Source organism: Carassius carassius, chromosome 42, assembly GCF_963082965.1.
Source record: "Carassius carassius chromosome 42, fCarCar2.1, whole genome shotgun sequence".
NCBI classification, from domain to species: Eukaryota; Metazoa; Chordata; class Actinopteri; order Cypriniformes; family Cyprinidae; genus Carassius; species Carassius carassius.
In genome coordinates, this window is record NC_081796.1 from 17,687,079 (window position 1) to 17,714,822 (window position 27,744).

General features: G+C 35.6%; 1 protein-coding gene across 4 annotated transcripts in view; it reads right to left on the minus strand.

Annotated features, from left to right (window-relative positions):
* Positions 1 to 27,744, minus strand: part of LOC132123991 (catenin delta-2-like) — a 316,895-nt gene that overhangs the window by 94,252 nt on the left and 194,899 nt on the right. For all 4 annotated transcript variants that reach the window (XM_059534705.1, XM_059534706.1, XM_059534704.1 and 1 more), the window contains one exon: positions 13,506 to 13,746. In XM_059534705.1, coding sequence (XP_059390688.1) covers positions 13,506 to 13,746 — 241 coding nt within the window. The remainder of the gene's footprint in view (positions 1 to 13,505; positions 13,747 to 27,744) is intronic.

Consider the following 27,744-nt stretch of genomic DNA (forward strand, 5'->3'; position numbering starts at 1 on the left):
GTGTATGTTTATGATTAAGGTTTTGAAGGGGCGTGCATGGCAACATGTGAAATGCACCACAACCTGTTTCCTGTGTTCTCCTTGTTCACCTTTAATTTTCCTATGCTGCAACAGAAAAAAAAAAGTTTCTGAAAAGTAGTAATTTACACTTACCAAGGCTGCATTTATTTGATCAAAAACAGTAAAAACTATTTAAAAATAATTTTCTATGTCTATATATTTAAAGATTTAAAGTCATTATTACCGTACAATCCATTTGTTTTCAAATCCACATCATGTGAATAACACGCCACTGATTTCTGTCAAAAAAATAATGTGTAAAACACACAATAGTATTTATGAGGATCAGAGGTCCAGGGAGTACCTATTTCCTGGAAAACCCACACTACCGGATGTTTTGACTACATAATTGCTTTCTGAGAAGAAGAAAATGGAGACCTGAGCGGCTTCAACATGCTGTCTGTGAGAAATGGCAACATACATAATAATGCTTGTGAGTATAAATTTGTTCTTTATTCAACTGAAACTGAATCAGAATGATCAGGGAACTAACTGAAGTATTTCACACTCTATGCTGAAAAGAATTTCATTAAAGCATCTAATTAAAAAACTTTGCCGGGTTATTAAACATCATTCAGCATGTTGTTTCCTGATGGGAACAGCAAGTTTTATATTATATTTTGACTGACATTGTTTTTAAAGCATGAACTACGCATTCTGATTCTGACATCTGATCTGAATATTTGTAATAATTTTCTATTCCTGACTTTTTCATAATTTTGGTAAAAGAGGAACTGTAGTGAGAAGATGATGGTATTTTTGGGTGACTATTCCTTTAACACACACACACACACACACACACACACACACACACACACACACACACACACACACACACACACACACACACACACACACACACACACACACACACACACACACACACACACACACACACACACAGCCACACACACAGCCACACACACAGCCACAGCCAAATGATAAAAAGAATAATAAAATAAAATCTCTGAAAATAACTCATGATATTATGTTATTTTCAAATAAATTTCTCTTGATCTATAAATGTATACATATTTTGCACTGCAAAACAAGCCAAAAGTACTATGAAAAGGTTTGCTTGACATTTTTTGGAGTAATTTGCTGAATAAAAGTCAGGGCTATTTCTGCTCTTGAGTTCGGAGTGCTTTTGCCCTCATAATGCCGTTACTGAAGTGTTGAGCGTGAATTAAAGGTTGACGGGTAGATAGTATTTGAGTGTAATACCCTGAAGTGGAGTTGGGACAGCCTTCTGGCCTGATTCACATGCTAAGTCAATAACCCGCAGGGATAAATGCATTATGGATTTGCTTCGGTTATGTAGCACACAGCTTGCTGAAGTCACATCATATTAGCATTCATGTGTGTGTGTATTTGTGTTGGTGTGTGCAAGAAAACAGCAAGAATATGTCACACAGCATGCACAACTTGATTGTCACTGCAGAATTCTTAATCCCGCAGAGACTTTTGCCCACGTCCGACAGAAGCAGCTCCGCTAGCCTTCCTAGCAGTGCTGAGTATTACATTGATGTAAATGTCCTTGTGTTACTTCCAGAAGGCTTATTCAAACGACTGACCCTTTTGGCGTCAACGACAGTATTGTAGTTCTGCGGGTGAAGAAATGAGAACCACAGGACTTTAGCAACGTGGGTTTAAGTGTTAGACACTGCGCTGTTGACTCAACTGCCACGTGGCACTCCAAAACCACAACAAATCAATTCAAGTTTATTTGTACAGCGCTTTTCACAATACGAAACAACAAGGGTAGTGATGAGGGAATGGATGCAATGTAACCACAGTCAAGGAAATATGAGCAGAACAAATCAAGAGTGAGGTGACTCAAGTATGTCTGTGTATGTGCACGGCAACGTTGCGGCAAACATTTGCTTTTCATTTCGAGGCAGGTCAAAGATTTGATGAAGAAGACCTTTGAAAACATAAGCAGCTCCTGGAAAGAGACTGCAGAGCCTCAATCCAGAGATGAGCTGCAGGCATCAGAATTGTTCAGCAAATAGCCCCACCTGAGTTTACAAATGGATCCTCACGTTTCCCCCCTGAAGAGTCTTGTTTTATGCCTCATCCTTTGAGAGAGATGATGGCCAATTTCAGAAAGCTGTCTAAGATAAATAAAGGCAAAAGAAATATGGTTTGCCCTCTTTTGTGGTGAAGAAAAATAGTTTTTATTCTCGAGTTTACTGTATGTCCGTCGAGACAGCTGATTGCAAGTCATTTATTTGATGCTCTGATTGCACTCACTATACATGATTACAATGGACATCATTGAATATTCTTGTTCTTTCTTGGTATTGGAAAATAAAAGAAAACAATGAAGAACGGCTTTGATTTTGGTGGCATTAGCCAGTTTACTGACACAATAACTAGTCTAGGTTTTAAAGCATGAATTAAATGATCTAGGTAAATAACTAGATCGCAGACATGATGTCACATAAAACAGTTGTGACAATTGCACTTACAATTTAGAAAGTAAGACCAGTTTAAAATTGATTGAGAAAAATTAATTTGCTAGTAGTGGTTACAATATATACACGGCTTGAGGTCAACCATGTTCATACTAACAGCCATATATAAAACAAATTGGTCAAGAGCACTTAATGTCATCCAGTAATCGTTGTATAGCTTGTTAGGACTTGAGTAGTAATAGTTAATTGAATCACAACAGAGCCAAACAAGCATAACAGCCACCATGAAACATGCAAGTTTATTTGTGTACAATTATAGGTTTATAAACAAATGTATTGAAGAGCGAGAGAGAGGACAGACTGAATGATTTCTGAAACTGTAGATGAAAGAATCAAATCCCATCTTTCAAACAGATTAATTGCATTAGATGGTGGTAAACACCACCATGTGTTTGCCGTCCTTTTTACTAAGCTCCTCGCAATCAGGACTAATCAACTCCCGCAATTTTCAGGCTCAAGACGCAATCAGCGTTCCTATATTTGCTGGTTGAGGCTTGTTTGTGCAATTAGAAATATGCTGAATAGACTACACTGAACAAATGAAAACAAACAAAATAATATACAGAACTACACTGCAACTGCAAGCTGCAAATTAAACAAATTTTACTGGAGTATATTTTACAAGAAAATTATTTCTGTCTCTCAACTTCAAAATGTCACTGTTAATTCAACGTGTTATTTGCCATATATTTGTAATTATTTGTGAAATTTAATAGCAATTTCTAAATGAAAATTTCTTCCACAAAAAAAAAAAAAATTCTCACCACCCAAATAAATAATGTTACACTGAAGTGATGAAACGCACCAGTATGACTATGACGTTCAGCTCAATGCCTGCAAGCAAAGACATACTGTGTAATATTACTGGTTGTTTAAAATTTAAATTGTTTAATTATTTAAACAAAAAATTATGAAGGACCTTAAAATTAGTTGTGACCCTTTACTGAAAGCCCCGCCTTAAAAACACCACTAACCAATCAACTGTTGTCATGGACATTTTGTCTGACAGGCTTTTGATCTGTCCTAATGTAAATATATGGATGATCTGTGAGTTTTAAGTGCAATTTTATGAAAATTACCCAAAAACACTTGTAATATTGATACACGTTTGACTGATTTGCAGACTACACAGTTTTTAAATCACATTATTCCATAATTTAAATATTTTATTAAATATATATATATATATATATATATATATATATATATTAAAAAAGTGCTCGCCAATCTCACAATTTCATTGTGATAATTTCATCACTATGTGATGTTCTGAGTTTAATTTAAGTGTCAATTCAAATTCACTCTTTCACTATTCCCTATGTAATGTATGTCAGTGCACTATATAGGGAACAGGGAGCAATTTCAGACACAGCGATTCTGAAGGGAATTTAACACATAGCAGCAAAATAAAATTTTGAATGCTTGATTTGGTTTGAGACACTATCAGGACAACGTCACTGTCAAGATTCAAAATGTTGGAATCTTGACCTTTTTGATTTGACCAACCAAACACAAGAATGATCCAAAAGCCCTCTGCCTTAACTGCATAAAATACGCCACCTTACCTATTAAACATTAAAGATATGATAGCATTTTTGTATTTATCCAACCTGACACTGATGGAATGTCAATGTAATTATCTTAAAGTATCTGACACAACCAGCGCTGTGCACTAACCTTGAGTACCACATAGCTTGTTACATTCATCGATTCACTCACTCACTGTCTGTCTATTCCAAGAATCCATACAAACTTCACTTTACTTCCTTGAATACAGAGCACTCAATTAGCAGTCATAAACACTATACCATACTCAATGCTCAACCACACAAGCTTCAAAGTGAGGATCTGAATCAAAATTACAGTGTCCCCAGAATACTTTTTATGTTGATACTCCACCTAAAAATGAAAATTATCCCAGGAAGCTTTTACAAAGCACTGTTTTCACCTAAAAAAGAAAACTTTTGAAAATGAGTTTCAAATTGCAAGTTTTTGAAAATAATAGCATTATCGATGTGTAAATAACCTTAATTTATGAAAATGGCTATATCATGCACATGCTCGTAGTGTTTCTTTACATAGTTACATTGCCATCTACAGGTCTGGCATGCAAAATACAGTGTTTTTAGTTGTTTTCGGGGATCCGTGGGAATGGGAATTATGACAACTTTGTCATCTGTATGCAAAACCTTTTTTTTTTTTGTGCAAAGGAAAAATGTTCAAGTGTGTAAACATAAAAATGTAAACGTACACATAGATTCTCTTGCAGATTTTCAGAAAAATAATTCCATCTTTGTGAGTCCATATAATGCAAGTGCATAGTATCCCAAAGACAAACAAAACCAAACCAAACACAATGGTAAGTCATACGACTTGTTGATGAATCAATGTCTTCTGAAGCTAAATGAAATGAGTGTATAAGAAAAATATAATATTTGAAACTGTTTAAACTATAAAATTATGCTAACAATATCTGGACATTCTTTAGTTGCTGGATCACATCCAAGTTTGTGTTAACTTAAAAGGTAAAAAAATAAAATACATTTTAAACACGTATGACTTTCTTTGTTCTGTGTAACACAAAAGAAAATGTTTTGGTGACCACTGACTTAATTGAAAAAAAAAAAAAAAAAAAACACAGAAAAAGACCCAACTCAGATTCACTTTTATGTTCTACAGAAAAAATGACAAATTATGAAATACATTTTAATTTTTGGGTGAACTATCCTTTTAAGATAGAGGAATGGAAACTAGCATAATTTGTTTGCAAATGCTGCTTGGATTAATAACTTGCTAAAAAAAATAAAATGACATTTTGAAGTGGGGCTTATTTTGAAATTATTTTGAAATACCTTTTAGTGTGTGGCTTAAGTGTTCGGATACCTTTCAGGATCACTAAATGGTTAAGACCACCCAGCTTATAGGCTGCGTCCAGCATCTATTACACCAATGATTAGGTCTGTTTTATTTACAAATCCCAGATGACACTACACCCCTTAAAACAATCATAATTTCCCTTTAATAATGAGAAAGGAGAAAGTAAAACAGAACATGCATTCACACTAACATCAGCTCAAACCAGCTAATGGAACATTTGACAGACACAGTAATTACAATAAACACCAGGTGCAGATGGGATGAAAAATAAAAAAAGCTGTCTCCCCATATATGACAACATTGGACAACACTGAAAAACTCTTTGCTACCCATACTACAAAAATAAATAAATAAATAAAAACCCAAACAGCAATGAATGCACCAACAAAAGCTGCTGCTTGCATGGTTATTGCGAACAAACCCCAAGGTCTTCAATTTTCATTATAAAGCACTTGGCACTGAGTCACACTGGAGTGGTGCATGCATAATGTTCCTCACTGTACGTTAACACAGGATAAACCCACCTGTACACTGTGTCAATGTCAATTGCATTCCTGCATTGCAAAGTAACCACATGCTGTAGTAAAAGCATCATTTATAACAATACAATGCATCACATGTGCTGTTCTGTTTCACTATCAACATCTTCATACCAGAGGTTTCTCAAGAGACTGATCTGAACATAGATGTGAGAGCAATGACGCACTCAGGGTCACAGACGCAGCTGTCTATAAGTCTTCGTGAAGGAAAACACTGAATGGTTATTTATCAAGTCATGTCAAGGTTAGGTTAATGATAGCATGGCTGGGGTAGAGGCCATGAGTCTCCAGCGTTTTATTCTATATTGGAGGCACTTATAAACCTGAGCCATGTGTTTCTGATGCATAACAACCACCTTTTTCTATCTCTGTTCTAAAAGTAAGGGAACTCAAAGTTATGCTCATATTCAAACCAAATGTGAAAGTGAAATTTGTTTTAAAGGAGCATTGCATAGGTTCTGAAATTTCTAACCGTTACTGACACCAGTGGCCGTTAGAGGAACTGCAGCCAGTCGCACGCTCTTTTTTTTTTTTTTTTTTTTTTACTTACGAGGAGTGTCCGTGGGTGTTTGAATTGTGCTGGAGGCTGGTCGCTTCTTTCCATCCGCAGAGTCCATTTGAAAACACTATTGCCGCTGCTTACTATAATGGCTGGCGTGCCGTACGGTTGTAAGCCCAAGAAGACGAGAACGCGCATGACGTCACATTTTGTGAATTTTCGCGCCAATTCGGGCCTGACTCCTCCACACACAATTGAGCCTACAGGCTGATAGAGGCAACCGTGGTGGACAGTCGAGGTGTCATTCTTTTTTTAACACCATGGTTGGCTCATACATGTACAAATGAAAACTCAACTCAAACTCAAAAACAAATGAAGACAAATCCAAATAATTAGCTCCAAACAAATCCAGAGCAGGACCGTCAAGCATTTCAGAAGAACACTCAGTAGTGGAGCTACTGAATGAATGATTGTTTTTGAATGAAATGGTTGAATGAATGAATCAATGACTGGTCGTTTATGAATGAATGAATGAATTAATAATTTTGGAACAAATTGTTTGAGTGAATCTTTTGTTCCTGATATCAGGGTTTTAAAACTAAACAGGTTCATGCATGATTTGACTATTCACTATTACCACAAAGAGCTCTTCAATGAATCAGTGTTTTTCAATGATTCGGTTGAGTGAATGACCCACTAATAAAGACACTCGCTGCCTTTATAACCTGCAGAAAGAGACAATGAAAAATCCCAACCACTAATGCACAGACTAAGTTCATATGAACCACATCCAAATAACAACAGTCAGTAACTGTTAGCAGAGTATAGAAATGAGTAAGTATTTTCGAAACAATCAAATCTGTCAAAGAATTCTTGTGACTTAAGCTGGTCTTCCAGCCTAGTCATTGCTGACATTGCAGGCTGATTTTAAGTGGATTCTGATCTTTTCTTTTGCTGATCAGGCTGGTCTTAGCTGATCAACCAGTTATGTCCAGCCAGCCAGGAATCTGAAAGTATTGACTTGTTCTTTCTTTGTTTCATAGGAATGCTACAGATGCCATCTGCATCTCAGTTTTTGACCACAGTAAATGATGACTTCATGCTTAATATTATTGGAATATATTATCATAATATAGTTGCAGTGGTCATTTTGTTGTTTTGTAGATTATAAATTGAGTATTTAGTATTTATTGAGTATCTTAGAGGATCACCTTCCTCACGTCTGAGTGTCACAAGTTGCTTTCTGTAAATCACAGTGTGCATTTGTATATGCCAATGCAGAAGCATGTTTTTGTCCTTGAGTGGACAAGGACTGCACTCGAGTGCACCTCTACATTAAAACAAAGCCGATCTCCTTGGTGCCCTGGTAATAATTACTGTGTCGAAAAGGAGGTTTGCACCTTAGCTTTGATCAACAGAAGGGGAAAGGCAAAGGGCAGACCCCTTTATTTTCCGAAGGCAATTCCTTATTCTCTCCAGCTCTATACGCTGACAAATCAATAACCCCCATTCAATCACACTCATTTATCTTCATCCCTCAGTTTCCTTTCTTCCTCCATGTTCTCTCACTCTGCAGATGGCTCATAACTGTTTATCGCACCACATCAGCAACTGTAATACGATAACGTCTTGCAAAGATTTTTTTCGCAAAGCCTTGTGCCAAGCATCACGGCCCCGATGTGCTGTGTTTGACGGTTTACTGAGTGATCTAATCATATTTTTAGACGCATTATGAACATTAATAACTTGCTAATGCGCTATTTGTTTTTAATCTAAACATGTCATTGACAGATTTCACATACATGGATCACAACTCCCAAACACCTGTCTAAGATTTTTAATAGTTTAGCGTTTCACCCAAGGACATACTTTGCCCTTACAAATTTATACAAAACCCACTTTTTAGCAGTGCTTCACACTTGCCGTGGGCTGAGGATGTCTAAACTTATTATGAGCTGCAGCACTTGTAGCAGTGTGTGGTTAGCATACCTGTCCTCCCTCATCCCTTCATATCTAGGGAGGAAACACCAGAATAGAGCAGAAATAGCCTTCATTAGGCCATCCTTAAAAATATTCTTGTTTGCCGTAACCCGACCGACCCTGTCAATTTAGCACCGACTCAATGAATTCAGCCGGTATTCAGTCTCATACAGTTTCGGGCTTGAATCGCCTAGGGCTGTCAAAATAGCTGAAAAAAGTAGATTTGAATTTTTTACTTAAATATGATCAAAATTCGAATTGTATTCGAATTTTAAATGCATAATTTCAGTTAGGGTGAAGAAAAGCTTTTTGCTTCTCTTCTGAGGCCACATTGATTTAAAAAAAATTTTTTTTAAGTGGCTTCAACTGGATAGGCTAACATAACCTTATAATGAAATGACACATATATTGTCATCGCATCTCGTGCGCGTACACGAGGTGAAAGATGAGAAAGCAGATACTGCGTGTCGAGCTCGTCCGCCTTTGAAAGTTGTGTAGACACAGCTGTGCGAGCAGCGAGATGGAATGGAACGCACGTCCTGATTTTGCCGATTTAGATGTGTTCCTAGGTCAACATATTTTGTTGACCCTGGAACAACATTTTACTCCAAAAATTTTATCTTGACCATATCCCTACACCTAAACCTAACCTTAACCACGAGTAATCCCTAAAATCAGAAGAAATTATACATGAATGACACTGACGTACAAGAACCAAACAGTGATGGTAACCATAAACTTCACAAAATCTATAAACTTGTTTGTCAAATATGATTGGTTAATCACAATGTTGTTCCAGGGTCAACAAAGATGTTGTCCCAGGAACATGTCTCACTTGGTAAAATCAGGTTCTGCGGAATGGAACACGTACCGGGGCTCATAAGGCAGCTTCCTTAATGCACACCTAAAATTCACATGCGCATTCGAATGTGGATTTTTATTTTAAATTCGACGAATATTCGAAAAAATATATTTTTTTGATAGCCTAAGAAAATCGTCTATGCGATTTTTTTTTTGTTGTTGTTGAAATTTAATCGTAAACACAGCCATGTTGAAGCCTGCAGTAAATGTTTTGCATCATACAATCGATTCAATGAACACTCATCACTCAAATCAAACAGGATTTTTTTCACAAAAGTGACAACCCAAGAAAGCAAAGTAAACGTTCTCTAATTTGTAGGTTGCATTGATACGTAGCGGTGGATGCAAGTAAAACAGTACCTCATTTTTTTTCTCACCTGAAATTCATGCAATAAACATGTTTTTTGACAAAGATTTAAATTTGTTTGTGGTCTATATAGCCTGCATCAAAATGAGGTTTGCAATGATGCGCCTGAAGGCACGGGTTGAAGACCCAGTCAGTGACGTCACGATATGCTAATTTGTTTAAATTCATACCGACGTCATCACCATCACAAAAATTTACTTTTTTTTTTTTTACATTGAAACTTGAAAAAATAAAAATAGACCGACCTACCGACCCTTTTTAAAAAAAAAAATTACTGTTACTGCAAACCAAAATATTTTTAAGGATGGCCTTAGAGTCACAACCCACTTACAGCTTATTATCACGCAGCAAAATATACACAAAATGCTATTAAATAAGCCATTTTCTCCAGAGAGCAAGCTAAAAAATTTTCACATAAAGGAACAAGTGCCATTTAGTGTTTAAGTCATTGGCTATTTTTATACTTAAAAAAGTATGTTCTACATAGTATGAAATTTAGATGTACTACATCAGCCATGTTGATATTGTCATTGTGACCTACAGTGACTGTTGTGTTCTGCTCTCTCGTAACCTCATGGGATACTGTTTTTTGAATAAATTCAGACATATTACTCTTTTGGCAAACATCTTCTTTGCATACTATATAGTCACCTGCAGCAATATTGTACAGTCTTCTATTTTCAAATAATTTTGAATGCATTTTTAATCTTGGATCTCTTTAGATTTTTTAAATATTTTTTATTCCCTATGGAGAATAAATTAAAGGGAAAAATTCTTCCTCAACCAAGGTTGTTGAACAAGTGGGTGGTCCCAGTTGCGTTCCATTCAGGCTCAATGACTCCAGGCACAGCCTTGCCTTTATATGAATCACACTCAGAAAGATAAAGAGCTCACACACTCATTCTGCTCCTAGTGCTGATGCTATTCAAACAAATACACTCCCTCCAATCTATAAAAGTGCACAATAAAGATCAAAGAGAATCTGTATCAGATATCTATATGAGGAGAAATTCCATGTTCATCAGCATATAAAGTTGTCTGTTTGGCTATTAATGTTGATTTTGGGATTGAACAGAACATGCTATGCCTAAACATTCTCTTGATATTCTAGGCTGAATTGCTGTAAATAAACTAAACAAAAATTTAGGAAGTACCTTAGAAATATCTATATTACTTATAAAAACTATACTGACTCCTTAAATGGCTTTAGTGTCCTTTGTGTCAGTAGCCACGTAACTTCTAATTGCTTGCCTGCAGCTGCTTTACATTATGAGCAGCTTGTACCATTTCAAAGTAACATCTCCAACACTAATAGTATGTAGTCATGAGCTCTGCAGAGACTAACACTAAACAGCACCACTGCAGTAGCCTTTATAAGCCCAAGCATGAGTGCATGAGAGCCAGTGCATGTCACCACAACTCACAATTATTATTTGCTGCCTAGTTTTCCAGGAGCGCTGTAACACTGAGCAGATGAGGAGCCGCTTTTAGAATGGCAACATGTGATCAACGATGTCTAATTAACGAAAAAAAATGGAAAATATAAATATATTTTTTTTGTAAATTAATTCATACTTTCACACGTATCAACAATTCCTTTAAAAATAAATAGTGTTATAATTGACTGCCACTGAAAGAAAGCGGGAATTCAAACAAAGGACAATTAGAAAAATGTTGATGAATGAAAATAAAAGCTTTTATTTACTTAATTAATACTATCAAACATATCAATGACTCCTTTAAAAATAAATCATGTGTTATAATTGAGTGGTACTGAGAGAAAGTGTGAAAAAGGAAAACCTGACAAATATTGATAAACATTATAGAAATATTGGTAGTTATAGTATAGTAGTATAGTTGCTTATTAGCAGGTATATTACAAGCACATTGGCTGTTTATTAATACCTATAAAGCACATATTAATGCCTTATTCTGCATGACTGTATTCTACATCCCTTAACCCTGCCACATAACTAAACTTAAGGAGGCAACTTACTGAGGCAAAAGATGTAGTTAATTGTTAGATAATAGTAAGAATTTGTCCCCAAACTAAAGTGTGACCAAAATATTAAAATGATGGCTTATGTGTATCTACTGTAGTGTGTTTTTACAGAAAGATGTGAAGAATAAGTATTATTTATATTGTTTTATATGTCAGTCTATTACCCCCAGCCACCAGTAGCCAATTCTAAAATAATGGTGTTTGCTAAGCGTCACTGTTATTATTTTTTCATACATATGGTTAGGTTAGCGACTCCCGTATCTCATTCCTCAATTTGTACACTGGACATGAACTATATCTAAAATCATATGGTTTGCCACAAAGAGATGTTCTATTATTAATGCCCTTGTAAACACCATAGCAATTGTATAGCAAAACATGGAAATCACACAGAGTACCTTAGTAACCATGCAGAACACCTTAGCAACTGCATAGTAACACTATAAAATAATTCAGAAAACCTTAGCAACCACCAAGCATTGTCTAACAACCACAAAGAATACATTAGCAATGCAAAATCTATCAAATAATACATACAACAGAACAGAGCCACAGAAGCAGCAAAATATGCTAAAAAATATTATCATTTTTTTAATGTGAAGTAAGTATTTAGGCTTTTTAAATATTGTCTAAAAAAGTCTCTTATGCTCACCAGGGATGCATTTATTTGATTAAAAACACAATAAAATATTGTCAGTTATTGCAATTTAAAATAACAGTTTTCTATTTTAATATTTAATTTTCATTTTCATTCAATCACCCCCCCCCCCCCCCCCAGGATTCTTTGATGAATAGAGAGTTCAAAAGAAAAGTATTTATTTGAAACAGAAATCTTAAAAGAAAAAAAGAAATTGAGTGTGTTCCCTTTCATATTTTCTATGATCATGCTTGTCTGTGTAGTAGACGTTTTAAGGAAAAGTATCTATAATCAGCGTGGGGCTTTAGAAATATCATCAAATATCCTCCTGAGAAATTTATCAGTATTTCTGTTGATTTCCATGCAATAAACCACATATTTCCAAAAAAGTCTATTTTAGCCAGATATCTCACTCTAAATCAATGCAAATAAATACAAAAAGCTATTTGCCTGTTTCTGCTTAGAAGCCATCTAAGACAGAATCATAATCGAGGGAAACAGTGTATCACCTGCTAAAATATTTCTTTACCTTTTTATTCCATTATGGCTACAAAATCACTTCCCTCTCATTTATGTCACGGTAAAATGTTTACTGAGGACTCTGAATAGGTTTTTACCCTGATAGACTTTCTAAATGTGTATTATAATGATCTCTGAAGGATCATGTGACACTGAAGACTGCAGTAATTCAGCTTTGCCATCACAAGAATACATAACATTTTATAATATATTAAAATCATTTCACAATGTTACTGTATTTTTTCGACCTAACGAATGTACCCTTGGTGAACATACTGTAAGAGACTTCTTTTAAAAAATGTAAAAAACTTACCAAACTCAAAATTTTTGAACAGCACGTAGACTAAAATTAAAATAAAACCTAAAGCAAAAGAAGAAAAAAAATAGAAATATAGAAATGAAGAACCTAAATTAAAATAAAAACAACAACATCAAAACAAAAAAAGAGAGACCAAAACATTAAACTAAAACTTGAATAAAAATAGATAAATAAATAAATTTCACCTTAATATAAATGCAAAGACTGTCAAATATTTTGCACAAAGTGACACCCACAATCCCTGAAAACCCACTTCAGCAGCTGCTCTTCCAGCTCAGATTTGTTCGATATATATACATTTGTCCTTTATATTTGCCAGTTATATTTACTGTGACTATGAAAAGGGTCCAATGGGCATGCAGACTCACCTGGGATCCTTCTGAATGCTGTCAATGGAGGGCGAGCGGGCCAGGTTGCCCTCGGGTGGCAGGGCAGGGCCAGACTTGCTGTAGGGAGACTCCACTGATGAGCAGTACGGCAAGGTGCGGTAAGTATCCGTGTAATTGGCGCCCTGACCGGACGAGTAGCCACCTCTGGGAAATGTCCCTGTGGCATTCTGACTTCCTGTTCGCTGCAAGGGTACGGAGTCAACACCAGGGGAGGACGGGGCTATGGCAGGAGAGTAGGGACAAAACAAGAAGTTCAGGACCTGCTCACAGAACTGGTTCACTAGGTCTAGGTACAGGAACAATGAGAGGACAGTGAGAAGACAAGCAGACAAGACATGATACAATGACAGAATGACAAAGAAGGAGCAGAAAGGAGAGGAAGAAATGACAGCAGTGAGAACGACAGCAATAAAAAGCTCTTAACAGGTACATAATAGAGACAAAGTGAGTGTTAATAGTCAAAACTTTTCTAATCGCATTTATAGACACATTCAAAATAAAAAAATGGAAACATAAATCCACGTGGCAGACTAAAAAAGTAGCAAGTTTATTTATTTATTTTTTTTAAATAAATTTTATTTTATTTTTACATTTTATTTTGTTTTAAATAAATGCTGTTTGTTTGAAATTTCTATTAATCAAAAATATTAAGGAGCATAAACATTTTTATTCTACAAATATTTCACAGTATACGGTTTAAAAGTTTTTAATTAAAACTATATATAAAATAAATTGATTAAAAAAAGCAATCTTTGGTGAGCATAGAAGACTAAGAAGAAAGAAAAGAAAGAAAAGAAAAAAAACTCACTATATGACAAGCTGATTGCAGGATGATTAGCTAACTAGCAGTCCATTGTGACCTGCTAATACTTGCAGTACAAATTCAATAAACTGCATGATTAGTTTGTATAGTGCTCTACAATGGTCAAAAATTTTAAATTAAATAATTCATCTTGATGCCTGATGACTCACCGATTGATCAAGCTTATGTAAGCTCTAATTTTAGTTGCGACCGTTTCAAAAAATTGTGTGAAAAGGGAAAATTAATGTCTATGGCAAGACAGGGTGGCATCAAATGAAGATGACATCACTGGTCAAATGATTTCCTCATTATCTTTATACAGGTGTGGCTATATCTGATAACTCTAATGGCAGATCAGTTTAACTGCACATTTGTTTGGTTTTTAACATATTGAGGTTACAATGTGTATCCATTTCGCTCAATATGAGGGTAATGTGGCAGCCACTGTCTGCTAGACAGCCACAGTGGAGTGTCTCATAAATCTGCAGCTCAAGAGGATCAATGGCAGGGTTCGGAGACTTTACCACAACACTGCAAGTGAAGCCGTAAAACAGGACTATTAGTCACCAAACACAAAGTGTACCCAGGGAAAAAAAGGCTCAATGTATCCTCAGAGACCATCCATGACTCTTCAGCTTCCTTTAGAGAAAATCTTGCACTCGCTCAGTGGAGGCTAACGATAATTAGACAGAGTTTGAGATTGATGAAGACCAGTTGCAAAAGCGGGAGGGAGAGAGCTAGAAACAGAATGAGGAGGGGAGGGGGTGCCTGATGGATTGAATTAAGCTTCCTGAGCTGGAATATATAACGAGAAGCTGACGGACAGAGAAGAAGTAAAGTTCAGTGACCAGACAGACGTTATACACATGAATCAAATCAGGCTACAATTTTTTTTTTCATCAAGACAGTAGCTTAGTTTTGTAAAATATTTGCTTGTATTTTGACCCCACCATAAAAACAATAATAGCAATAAAAATAATTAGCAATAATGGCTGTAAAATATTATGTTTAGTCAATAAAAATTGCTAAAATAACAATATATCTAAAAAAAAATTATATATATATATATATATATATATATATATATATATATATATATATATTAGGGATGGGACGGTATGAAAATTTAATATCACGATTATAGTGACTAAAATTATCACGATTATCAATATTATCACGGTTTTGTTGAAACGAGATGAAAGTGTTCAAATAGTTGATGCTCACACTGAAAACATTTCAGCAAGTTTTATATTTAATAATCAACAAACAACTAATAAAACAAGCAACTCTATGCACTTAATTTAAAGAAAGATTAAATTCTGTGGCATTTCCTTCCTTACAATGAAAAGTGTAGAAGCATAGAATAGCATAGAAAAGTCACTGACTTTCGCCATTCCTTCTCGAAAAAAAAACAAAAAAAACATTGTGCGCTGCGCTTGCGTCAGACTGTTGCTGGCTGGACATGATTTAATAGTGAGTTATTAAAACCGCGATAATCAAACACGGTTTTAATGATAATTCATTTTTAAACGATATTACTAACCTTCAGCACATTTTATCACGGTTATCAATAAAACCGGTTATCGTCCCATCCCTAATATATATATATATATATATATATATATATATATATATATATATATATATATATATACACTCACCTAAAGGATTATTAGGAACACCTGTTCAATTTCAGATTAATGCAATTATCTAATCAACCAATCACATGGCAGTTGCTTCAATGCATTTAGGGGTGTGGTCCTGGTTAAGACAATCTCCTGTACTCTAAACTGAATGTCAGAATGGGAAAGAAAGGTGATTTAAGCAATTTTGAGCATGGCATGGTTGTTGGTGCCAGACGGGCCGGTCCGAGTATTTCACAATCTGCTCAGTTACTGGGATTTTCACGAACAACCATTTCTAGGGTTTACAAAGAATGGTGTGAAAAGGGCGAAAACATCCAGTATGTGGCAGTCCTGGGGGTGAAAATGCCTTGTTGATGCTAGAGGTCAGAGGAGAATGGGCCGACTGATTCAAGCTGATAGAAGAGCAACTTTGACTGAAATAACCACTCGTTACAACCGAGGTATGCAGCAAAGCATTTGTGAAGCCTCAACACACACAACCTTGAGGCGGATGGGCTACAACAGCAGAAGACCCCACCGGGTACCATTCATCTCCACTACAAATAGGAAAAAGAGGCTACAATTTGCCCGAGCTCACCAAAATTGGACAGTTGAAGACTGGAAAAATGTTGCCTGGTCTGATGAGTCTCGATTTCTGTTGAAACATTCAGATGGTAGAGTCAGAATTTGCCGTAAACAGAATGAGAACATGGATCCATCATGCCTTGTTACCACTGTGCAGGCTGGTGGTGGTGGTGTAATGTGTGGGGGATGTTTTCTTGGCACACTTTAGGCCCCTTAGTGCCAATTGGGCTTCGTTTAAATGCCACGGTCTACCTGAGCATTGTTTCTGACCATGTCCATCCCTTTATGACCACCATGTACCCATCCTCTGATGGCTACTTCCAGCAGGATAATACAGCATGTCACAAAGCTCGAATCATTTCAAATTGGTTTCTTGAACATGACAATGAGTTCACTGTACTAAAATGGCCCCCACAGTCACCAGATCTCAACCCAATAGTGCATCTTTGGTGGAACGGGAGCTTCGTGCCCTGGATGTGCATCCCACAAATCTCCATCAACTGCAAGATGCTATCCTATCAATATGGGCCAACATTTCTAAAGAATGCTTTCAGCACCTTGTTGAATCAATGCCACATAGAATTAAGGCAGTTCTGAAGGCGAAAGGGGGTCAAACACATTAGTATGGTGTTCCTAATAATCCTTTAGGTGAGTACATATATATATATATATATATATATATATACACATACACGCACAGTAGAGAGAATATCTATATCCATCTATACATATATCTATATCTGAAAAAAAGTAGATTAACTGCACTTTAACTACACTTGTTTTTTCCACTTTTTTTTTTAAAACATAATGAGGTGGCCAAGTATCCGAGCAAGTTTGGCTTTGGGTTTACTCAAACTCATTACTCGAATGTGAAGATTTCAAATAACTCAAGGTCTCTATCTGGTTTAGCACTGAAGGCCCTTGGGGCTTGATTTACAGCTCCAACTGCATGCAAACACCTTTTGCAGGTGAAAATCTATCTGTATGTCATTAATTACCTTGCAAAAAAGGGCTAATTAAATTTCAGTCTTTAACTAAAAGCAGAGCAACTGGCACTGGCTGTTTTGAATTTCACTCGATCGTGAGAAATCATATAGTAAGGTCATTGATTCAGTTAATGAATGAAAGATGATATATTATCAAACACTGCTGCAATTCTGATGAATTTATGTTTTTTTGACACACTTTTCCAAACAGTAAGTATTCTGCTTATCACTATATGTGTAAGAGCTGCTGCTCCAGGCCTCTGCGAAGACTTTATCATTATGAAGTGTTGCCCCTCTGCTACAGCGGCGAAGCCTCAGGAGAATGACCTTTCAGTGACCTTCAGATTACATTAGCTTATCCTATCAGAACTGGTGTATCTTATGCGACCCCACACATCACTACATGGACAAGGGCTTTCCCCGGCACAGCGTGAAATAAAACACACACATGGACAAGGACGCACACAAACACACAACCTGACACAGCCTGGATAAGATCTTGCATAAAATCTCGACAACCGACCTGACTCGTATATATTATTTGTCATCGGTGATCGTAAACAATGCGAGAGCAGAAAGTAATAACTGGCAAATATTAGACTGCATATATATTCTGTATAAAAATGATAGATGGAACCATAAACAACAATAAAGCAGGTGTTTATTAACTCACAGTAGGTTTTTCATCTTTTTTTCATCTGTGAGGAATGTTAACGGTCAGTGCTAGCATCAACTTAATATATTTCTCTACAACTTTATAATCCACTGCTGGTTAATTCCATCACTGTAGATCCTGTCCTCCATCATTAAAGGTAGGTGAGAATAAAACGGTGCACTGGCTGGTAAATACATCTTTCTAAGGACACAAAACGTGCGCTCACATCTGAGTTATCTTAGTGAAACACTGACAGTTTCTCGTATTCATTTTGTACAGAGGCTGTTAACGAGAGCAAGTAACAGATAATGTGCTTCAGTGAATCCTGCTATTTCCTGACAACAGTGTTTGACAGTGTAATTCTTTAATTATCTTGCATACTAAGCCTTTTTGCTGTTCTGCTTCCTTTGACACCATATACAGTCTTTTCTTAAGCCAGTCTGAAGGACACTTGTGAATAATAGCCAACTTTCTTCTGCTAATCTGCACCTCCTCTCTCTGAACCGGATAAAGCTACATGACAACCAATATCATTTTCTGCTCAAAATCATAATGCCTTATTGAACAAAGGTTTCGTATTATATATACAGGTCCTTCTAAAAAAATTAGCATATTGTGATAAAAGTTCATTATTTTCCATAATGTAATGATAAAAATTAAACTTTCATATATTTTAGATTCATTGCACACCAACTGAAATATTTCAGGTCTTTTATTGTTTTAAATACTGATGATTTTGGCATACAGCTCATGAAAACCCCAAATTCTCAAAAAATTAGCATATTTCATCCGACCAATAAAAGAAAAGTGTTTTTAATACAAAAAAAAGTCAACCTTCAAATAATTATGTTCAGTTATGCACTCAATACTTGGTCAGGAATCCTTTTGCAGAAATGACTGCTTCAGTGCGGCGTGGCATGGAGGCAATCAGCCTGTGGCACTGCTGAGGTGTTATGGAGGCCCAGGATGCTTCGATAGCGGCCTTAAGCTCATCCAGAGTGTTGGGTCTTGTGTCTCTCAACTTTCTCTTCACAATATCCCACAGATTCTCTATGGAGTTCAGGTCAGGAGAGTTGGCAGGCCAATTGAGCACAGTAATACCATGGTCAGTAAACCATTTACCAGTGGTTTTGGCACTGTGAGCAGGTGCCAGGTCGTGCTGAAAAATGAAATCTTCATCTCCATAAAGCTTTTCAGCAGATGGAAGCATGAAGTGCTCCAAAATCTCCTGATAGCTAGCTGCATTGACCCTGCCCTTGATAAAACACAGTGGACCAACACCAGCAGCTGACATGGCACCCCAGACCATCACTGACTGTGGGTACTTGACACTGGACTTCAGGCATTTTGGCATTTCCTTCTCCCCAGTCTTCCTCCAGACTCTGGCACCTTGATTTCCGAATGAAAATTTGCTTTCATCCAAAAAAAGTACTTTGGACCACTGAGCAACAGTCCAGTGCTGCTTCTCTGTAGCCCATTTCCTGCACACGCCTGTGCACGGTGGCTCTGGATGTTTCTACTCCAGACTCAGTCCACTGCTTCCGCAGGTCCCCCAAGGTCTGGAATCGGTCCTTCTCCACAATCTTCCTCAGGGTCCGGACACCTCTTCTCGTTGTGCAGCGTTTTTTGCCACACTTTTTCCTTCCCACAGACTTCCCACTGAGGTGCCTTGATACAGCACTCTGGGAACAGCCTGTTCGTTCAGAAATTTCTTTCTGTGTCTTACCCTCTCGCTTGAGGGTGTCAATGATGGCCTTCTGGTCAGCAGTCTTACCCATGATTGCGGTTTTGAGTAATGAACCAGGCTGGGAGTTTTTAAAAGCCTCAGGAATCTTTTGCAGGTGTTTAGAGTTAATTAGTTGATTCAGATGATTAGGTTAATAGCCTTTGCATCAAAGAAAAAAATACATTTCAGAATATATATTTATTTTATATATTTCTACTTTTACTGTATTTTGGTCAAATAAATGTAGACTTGCTGAACATAGTAGATTTCGGTAACCCTTTACAATAAGGTTCCATTAATTAATGTTAGCAAATGTGTTAACTAACATGAACAAACAATGAACTATACATTTATTAAATTATTTATTTATTTTTGTTAATGTCAGTTAATGAAAATACAGTCCTTCATTGTTAGTTCACGTTAATTTACAGTGCATTAGCTAATGTTAACAAGCACAACTTTTAATTTTCATAATGCATTATTAATAAATGATAAAGTTGACATAATGAAGGTTAATGAATGCTGTAAAAGTATCGTTCATTTTTAGTTCAAGTTAACTAATGTTAACTGGTTAACCTTATTGTAAAGTGTTCTTTCAAATACTTCAACTGAAAAACGGTAATCTAACCAAAAACAGTAAGATGACTTTTTAACGATACTTTATGATGTTGTTTGTCTCTATTTGTATTTAAACATCAAATATTCATGTTTTTTATCCACACAGAGTCAAAATACACAATCTCAGTTGCCATTTTCACCTTGAATAGAAAGGTTTCCTGCTTCTAATTTACCCTGAGGAACTTTTTACATTTTTTTAATAAAGAAAACATGATTATGTACCTCAGTGGATGTATATCAAAAACTGGATACTTGCTTGCATTTTGTGGTTTCACTAGAATGGATAGCGGGCCGCTGCAGCTGTGGAACAGTGATTGATCGAAGTGCGTGTCAGTGTGTATAAGAGAAGATTAAAACTGCTGCTTTCCAACTCTAATAACAGCCACAAACTCTCAGCTTAAACATTAAAAATGACAATTCCAGAGCTAGATCACTCCTCATTATAATGAGTAGTGATCCGGCACTGGAACATGTTATTTTTAACACAGTGAACGGGATGGATAAATGACATTCAGAAAATAATGTTCTTTGAAATTATATCTATGAAACTTTTTAATGAGAAACTGCATCTTCAAATGCAATGAATATTGCAAGAAATGCTTAAAAAAGACCATATATTTTAGCTATTGTTGAGGTGGCAATTTAAAGGGGATAAATTTAGTGAGGATTTAGAGTATTTTACCCAGCTAACAAGCTACTGTACAGTAAGTATGACCCCAGCTAACAGGGAGAAAATTCTGGCAAGGTTTTCTCAAAGTAATGAACAAACACTCTTCCAGTATAGAAATTAAGATTAATACATCATCCGAAAGCTGAATAAATAAGCTTTCCATTGATGTATGGTTTATTAGGACCAGACAATATTTGAAAATCTTGAATTTGAGGTTGCAAAAAAATCTAAATACCGAGAAAATATTGCCTTTGAAAGTTATCCAAATGAATTCTTAGCAATGCATATAACTTATCAAAAATTAAGTATTGATATATTTACTGTAGGAAATGTACAAAATATCTTAATGGAACATGAACTTTATTTAATAACCTAAGGATTTTTGTTATAAAAATAAATCAATAATTTTGACCCAATTTTTTTTTTGGCTATTGCTAAAATATACCCCAGTGACTTAAGACTGGTTTTGTGGTCCAGGTTCACATATGGTCTTTAATTATGTTCTTAAAATTTTAGCACAAAAATCTTATTTATACATTGTTCATGGAATGTTTTATCTGAAATTTTTTTTAGTGGGATGTTTGTCTAATTATTTTTAAATGTTAAATGTTAACTTGTTTCAGAATATTTATAGAACATTTAAAAATGTTTTCAAAATAATATAAATGGACAGTTCCCCTAAAGGTCATATAACCAAGAAAAAAAAAACATGTTAAAAGTAGGGCTGGAAAGCAATTAAAAAATTTTATGTAATTAATTAAATGATGTGGTGATTTATTCATCTAATTAATTGCACATCAAATTTGGAGAAATTACTCTGAAAAGATCATTTAAAGTCATTGTTGTGAAAAGCATCAAACAGAGATAACAAAAAGTAGGTTCAGCAAGAGATATTTTGTATGATAAAATGTATTACATTTGGCCTACTCTTTTAGACCATGTGAGTAAATGATGACAGAATTGTCATTTATGGTTGGGTGAACTATAACTTTAATCATTCATTTTCTTAATTTTATTATTGAAAATATGACATTATTTCTTTAATGAAAATATATTCTAAATAATACACTAAAACTGCCAGTAGGTTGTAAATGTCTTAATGATTAAGTCATCCAGTCATTTATTCATTCGTTTGATTCGTTCAAATGGTTGATTCATTCAGGAGTAAAGTAAATGGTTCTTTATGAATGGTTCATTGAATCATTAGGCTTGTGCGACTTAAAGCGGATCATCACCATCAGACCGATCCGTGTGTGACATCAAAGAACCGCAAGAGCTTAGAGAGCAGACGACTCCTTGTGCTTTTGAATCGCTCTCGCGGTACTTTGATGTCAAACACCGATCGGTCTGTGCAGTGCCACTTCAAAGCCAATGCATAGACCAATGGTTCAACATGCCAAATGGTTCACCCAGTTCATTCAAAGCGTGGATTAAGAAATGAAATGCCGCTGTGGGTTGCTCTGTGATAAACCGTTCCGATGTGTCTTTATATTTTGGTTGGCAAAATTGAGCAAAACAGACAACATTGTGTCTAAAAACACTATTAACTTCTTAATGAACTGTTGTTTAAGATGAGTATCACATTTGCTCTTGTGTGATATAGCCTACTTCTCATGTGATATTTCTTAACTAGGTGATGTAAATATGAGACAAAATTTCAAACAGGGGCGTTTTGCCCCATATCTTTAATTTTAGGGATATTCCCTAGGCTCCATCACGCAGTAAGTCATTGCCCTGCCTTATATTAGTCATCAATCGACTGTATGAAATGGCAGATGATCCACATCTATAAATTCATTTTCCTTTAAAGCAAAGCCACACACAAAAAAAGCAGACAAACTAGTCGACTTCACTAAATGAATAGTTGGCTGTCCTTAGCTTCTACAGTGAAAACATTCAGCTACGAAATATGAGACATTTTACACTGCAAAGGTGGCATAGAAACCAAATTTTAAGTGGCATACAGTATAAACAATGAAAATGTGATTAGGCAGACTATTTAATGTGCTACACAGACAAGAATACGCACAAAAACAATCATATAAAACTGTCATGATTGTCATGACAACAGTATTCCTCATACTTTAAAAAGCAGCTACAAATGCCGATTGTTTTAACAGATATTTTAAACACTTGAAAAGAAATATAGGAGAATAAAAACTAAAAAGCCACAAGTGAAAGTCCTTGACATTACTACAAATGTGTTTCTAAGTGCATTCTTCCAGCACTGAGGCTGAATATGAATTCTTTCAATCTTCTATCTGGCGTCTCATGAATCAAGCCAAGCCACACACACACACCCATTCAATCTTTCTAATCTCCTCTTGTGGAAAGGCTTTGAATATTCTATAGGTTTGATAAGGGGTTGTTCTTATAAATTACCTGACCTTTGAGATAGGAATCAGAGCATCAGCGTTGAGATCAATAGATTCAGTACTCTGTTACAGTGTTATGTGATCATAAACAAACTGTCCTTTCTTCTTTTGCTCGGTTGCCCCTTCTAGCATTTTTTTTCTCTGTGTGATATATTACACCCTGCCAAAGGTCACTCCCACTCAACAGAAACATATTAGAGGAGTGATTTGCTGCTCTGCCGTTTGCTATGCTGGAAAAAAATGTGCAATACAATAAAGGGCTGCCTGCTTTACTGGGGTTCCCTGAATGACTCTGACTCGATGGATCCATTTGTTTGCTCTGAAGAGAGAGCTTCAAATGCTGACATTGGGAAAATATCACTCTCTCAAAGAAATTCAACCAAGAAAAAAGTGAGCTAGTGTTTATCCTTAAGATATAGTACAGGAGGTCTTCCAATAAAGAAATACATGTTATCTAGATAAAATTATCATTATGTGCCTGTTAGTCTGAGTGATTTAGATGCAAATGTGCATCTACTAAGCAGCAGTAGTGCAACCCGCCTGAGTGCTTTATTTCTCATTTTATAGAGGATAGTTCTGGTCCTTGATGCTGATTGGTCAATACATTGTTCCAGCTGTGCTGAAATGCATGATGGGGTAACAACTATGACACAGATTACCTGTACAATTAGCTGCTTTATACATAACAGCAGGCCATTCCAACATCCGAGAGAAATAAATAAATAAATAAAATAATAAAATAAAAGTGTGAGCATGCATCTAACATGTTTTTACATAATAAAAATAGTAAGGACAAAAATGTTATTAATTTCTTTTTTAAAAAGTATCCCGCTGGGCAATGATTAATTTTTTTCATCGCAATTATTGTCTGCCATTAATCACAATTAATGTATTGTGCACTTTTTTCATTTAAAAGTAGGCCTGCTGCTGTATGAACAAAAGTGTAATAACATTTGGTTTGCAAACACTTGAAACAAATGGTGCTTTTTACAGCAGTGTTCCTTTTACATAGTAGCAGTTAAAATATTCATTGTGGCCTAAATCTCAACTTATAACATTAATGTTATTAAATTAAATATAAAACAAGCCATTTGACACTTGTACATTACATTTTTATAGAAAGTATTTTATAGTTTGTAATATAAAAACAAGTTATGCTCAGAGTCCAGAGCCTTCCTATTAGAGACCTGCCAGATCATGGGACCCATCGCAGCAGAGTGTGGTGCGGGACAACACTTGATGTGCGGGTAGAGACTCGTGTGTGTGGGATGCAGGGGAATAATTAGGGTGTGCTCACACTAGGCAATCTTAACCATGCTGGAGCATGTTTGACCCCCAAAGCCTGGTTCGTTTGACTAGTGTGATTGCTCCGTTTAGCAGTCCCTGGCTCGGTTGGAAGAGGTGGGCAAGAGCGTGGTTCAGTTATATATAGATCAGTGAGTGTGAGCGCTAACTGCGCCGAAGTGCAGATCTTCTGATATGTTGTGCATGATTGCGTGAATATTTCTGAGCGGCAAAAGTTATAGATCAAAGCAACATATTGTGAGAGGCACATCCCATATGACTCAAAACAATAAACCACAAAGTTAACAAAACGATTCACTCCACTGTTTTGATCGAGAGCGCTTCTCTGCTGTCTTCACGTGCTATCGGAAACTTCCTATTTGCAACTTATAAAGACATGATTACGAGCTTGTTGCATTGTTTTCTGTTAAAAATAACAGTGGACAGTGGTTTGTGAATGTTGATGCTAAGCCTAAATAATTTGATCGGGAGCATCCCCTCCTGTGACCCATGATTTGTCTTTATGTGTATTTCATAATAATAAAAAACTGCGTTTACACGCGATAAAATATTTGTTGGCGTTAATCAGTTAATGCGTTAACGCGATAATAACACGTTAACTTGCCCAGCCCTAATATTACCTAATTACAATTTATAAATATATTTGTGCACACACAAACACACACACACAAACACACACACACACACACACACACACACACACACACACACACACACACACACACACACACACACACACATATTTATCCTGTCATTCAACATTGTGAATATTTAATGTTGAAAGGAAGTTGTGGCATGTCACATAGTGATAAGGTTACAAAAACTCAACGTGACAAATATTTTAACCCCACTATATACAGTCTTTGATGCTTGCTTGGACTCACTCATGCAACATCATGTTCCTTAGTTACTGATCTGATGATGCTTTTAGCAGAGGTTGTCTTGTAAAGCTTTGTCTGGATGCTTCAGGTCCATGTTAACATGAATGATTCCCAGTACACATACTGTAGATGACATGTCACTCAGACTCATGTGTGTGTTAAGGCCCTTAACATATGGCACAACAACAGCACAGGATCCGCTAAGGTTGTAAATATCATCTGTGTTACGCCTCACATCCTTGGAGCGAAGCTACGGAACAGATACAAGGTGATGCTTCACGTGAATCAAGACGATGCTTCTGTGTCTCCCCACCAGCACAAGTTATGAGTGCCATCCATCTTTTGCAGAGTGTTTATGTGTCTGCGTGTGTGTGTGAGTGTGCGTGTAATTGCTCATTAGTCATGCTTGAGTGGAGCAGATGCCAGATTCACAGGATGGTATTAAACTGAGCTCACAACCGGTCAAAGCTTTTATTGTTCCACTGATTTACAGACATAAAGTTTGCATACAGTATGAGTTTTTGTGATCTCACAGTCTAATAGGTGACTACTCTGGTTAATTTCCCTTGCTACTGCTAACAGTTTACCCCTTTTACTGCTTTAAGTTCATTGTACTGAATATATTAAAAATAAACAATACTGTGCATAAAATTAAATACAAAAATAAAATATTTCTAATATAAATGTCTTATTTCTAATATATTTATTCTAATACTTAATTTATTGTAATAGTTTTATAATTTGTTTTGCATTAAATATATATTGTTCATGTATATATTATATACATACAGTACACACACACACACACACACATACTAAAGATACACAAATAATATAATATTAAAAATATAATAAACTATTAGGAGAAAAGGACACAACTTTTCATATAATAACATTAACAACAAAATGTAAAAATGTAATAATTTAAAAAACAAAATTATTATGCTATAAAATGCATTGAACTTTATTTTATTTAATTCATAATTTTTTTTATTATTATTAACTGTATTAATTTAATAAAATGCAATACATGCTAAAGATTAAAAAATGAAAAAAAAAATGGCTTAATGTACAAGCTTGCAAAATTTTTTTTTTTATTTACAAATATACAATAAAATATTTTAGATGCTATATATAGTATAAATTTATATATTTAAAAATTATATTCCATGAATAATTATTATTAAATATTGAACATATATGCTGAATATATTCATATATTTAATATACATATTGCACAAACTATCACTAAAATAAAATTTTCGTTGGGCCAGTCTGTTCTTTGCACTCTTCATTTGGGCAGATAATTCAGTACTTTATTTACATAAATTATTAATATTGATGACTTGAGGAATACCTTCTAGGTATTACTAGTGCATGTAACATTCTAAAAGGGTGTTACTCTCTACATTTCATATTACCGCTCAATTCAAGCTCAGTTTTAATCTAGCTAAAGTGAAATGACCACATACCTACAAAATATATTTAAAATGAATATATAAAGAAAAATGTATAGCCTGAATGCACTGTAAGTCGCTTTGGATAAAAGCATCTGCTAAATGCATAAATGTAAATGTAAATATAACAAAGAGGAAACTCCCATTACATTCAGCACCACAGAATAAAGTAGGCCCTATATGTTTACAAATTCAATTTATATGCTGTACAATAAAAACTAATGTGAAGCTCCCTTTTCTTTTGTCCATCTAGTAAGGGAAAAGAACATCTCAGAAGAAAAGTCAAAGTAGACATATTGTAGGTTCTTCATCTTATATAATAACTGGAACAGGCTGCTATATTCAGGTACAAGTTAAACTGAGCCTCTCAATGGGGAATTTACTGCTGATCTCCACATATTATCATACTGTATGTGAGTTCAGTGAGCAATTAATACATCCTGAAAGCTCAGCAAAAACACAATGTTACATTTTAAATAAAGCACAGATATTACAAATGTGAGGCTGCAGACCAGCAGGTAGAATTCTGGCAA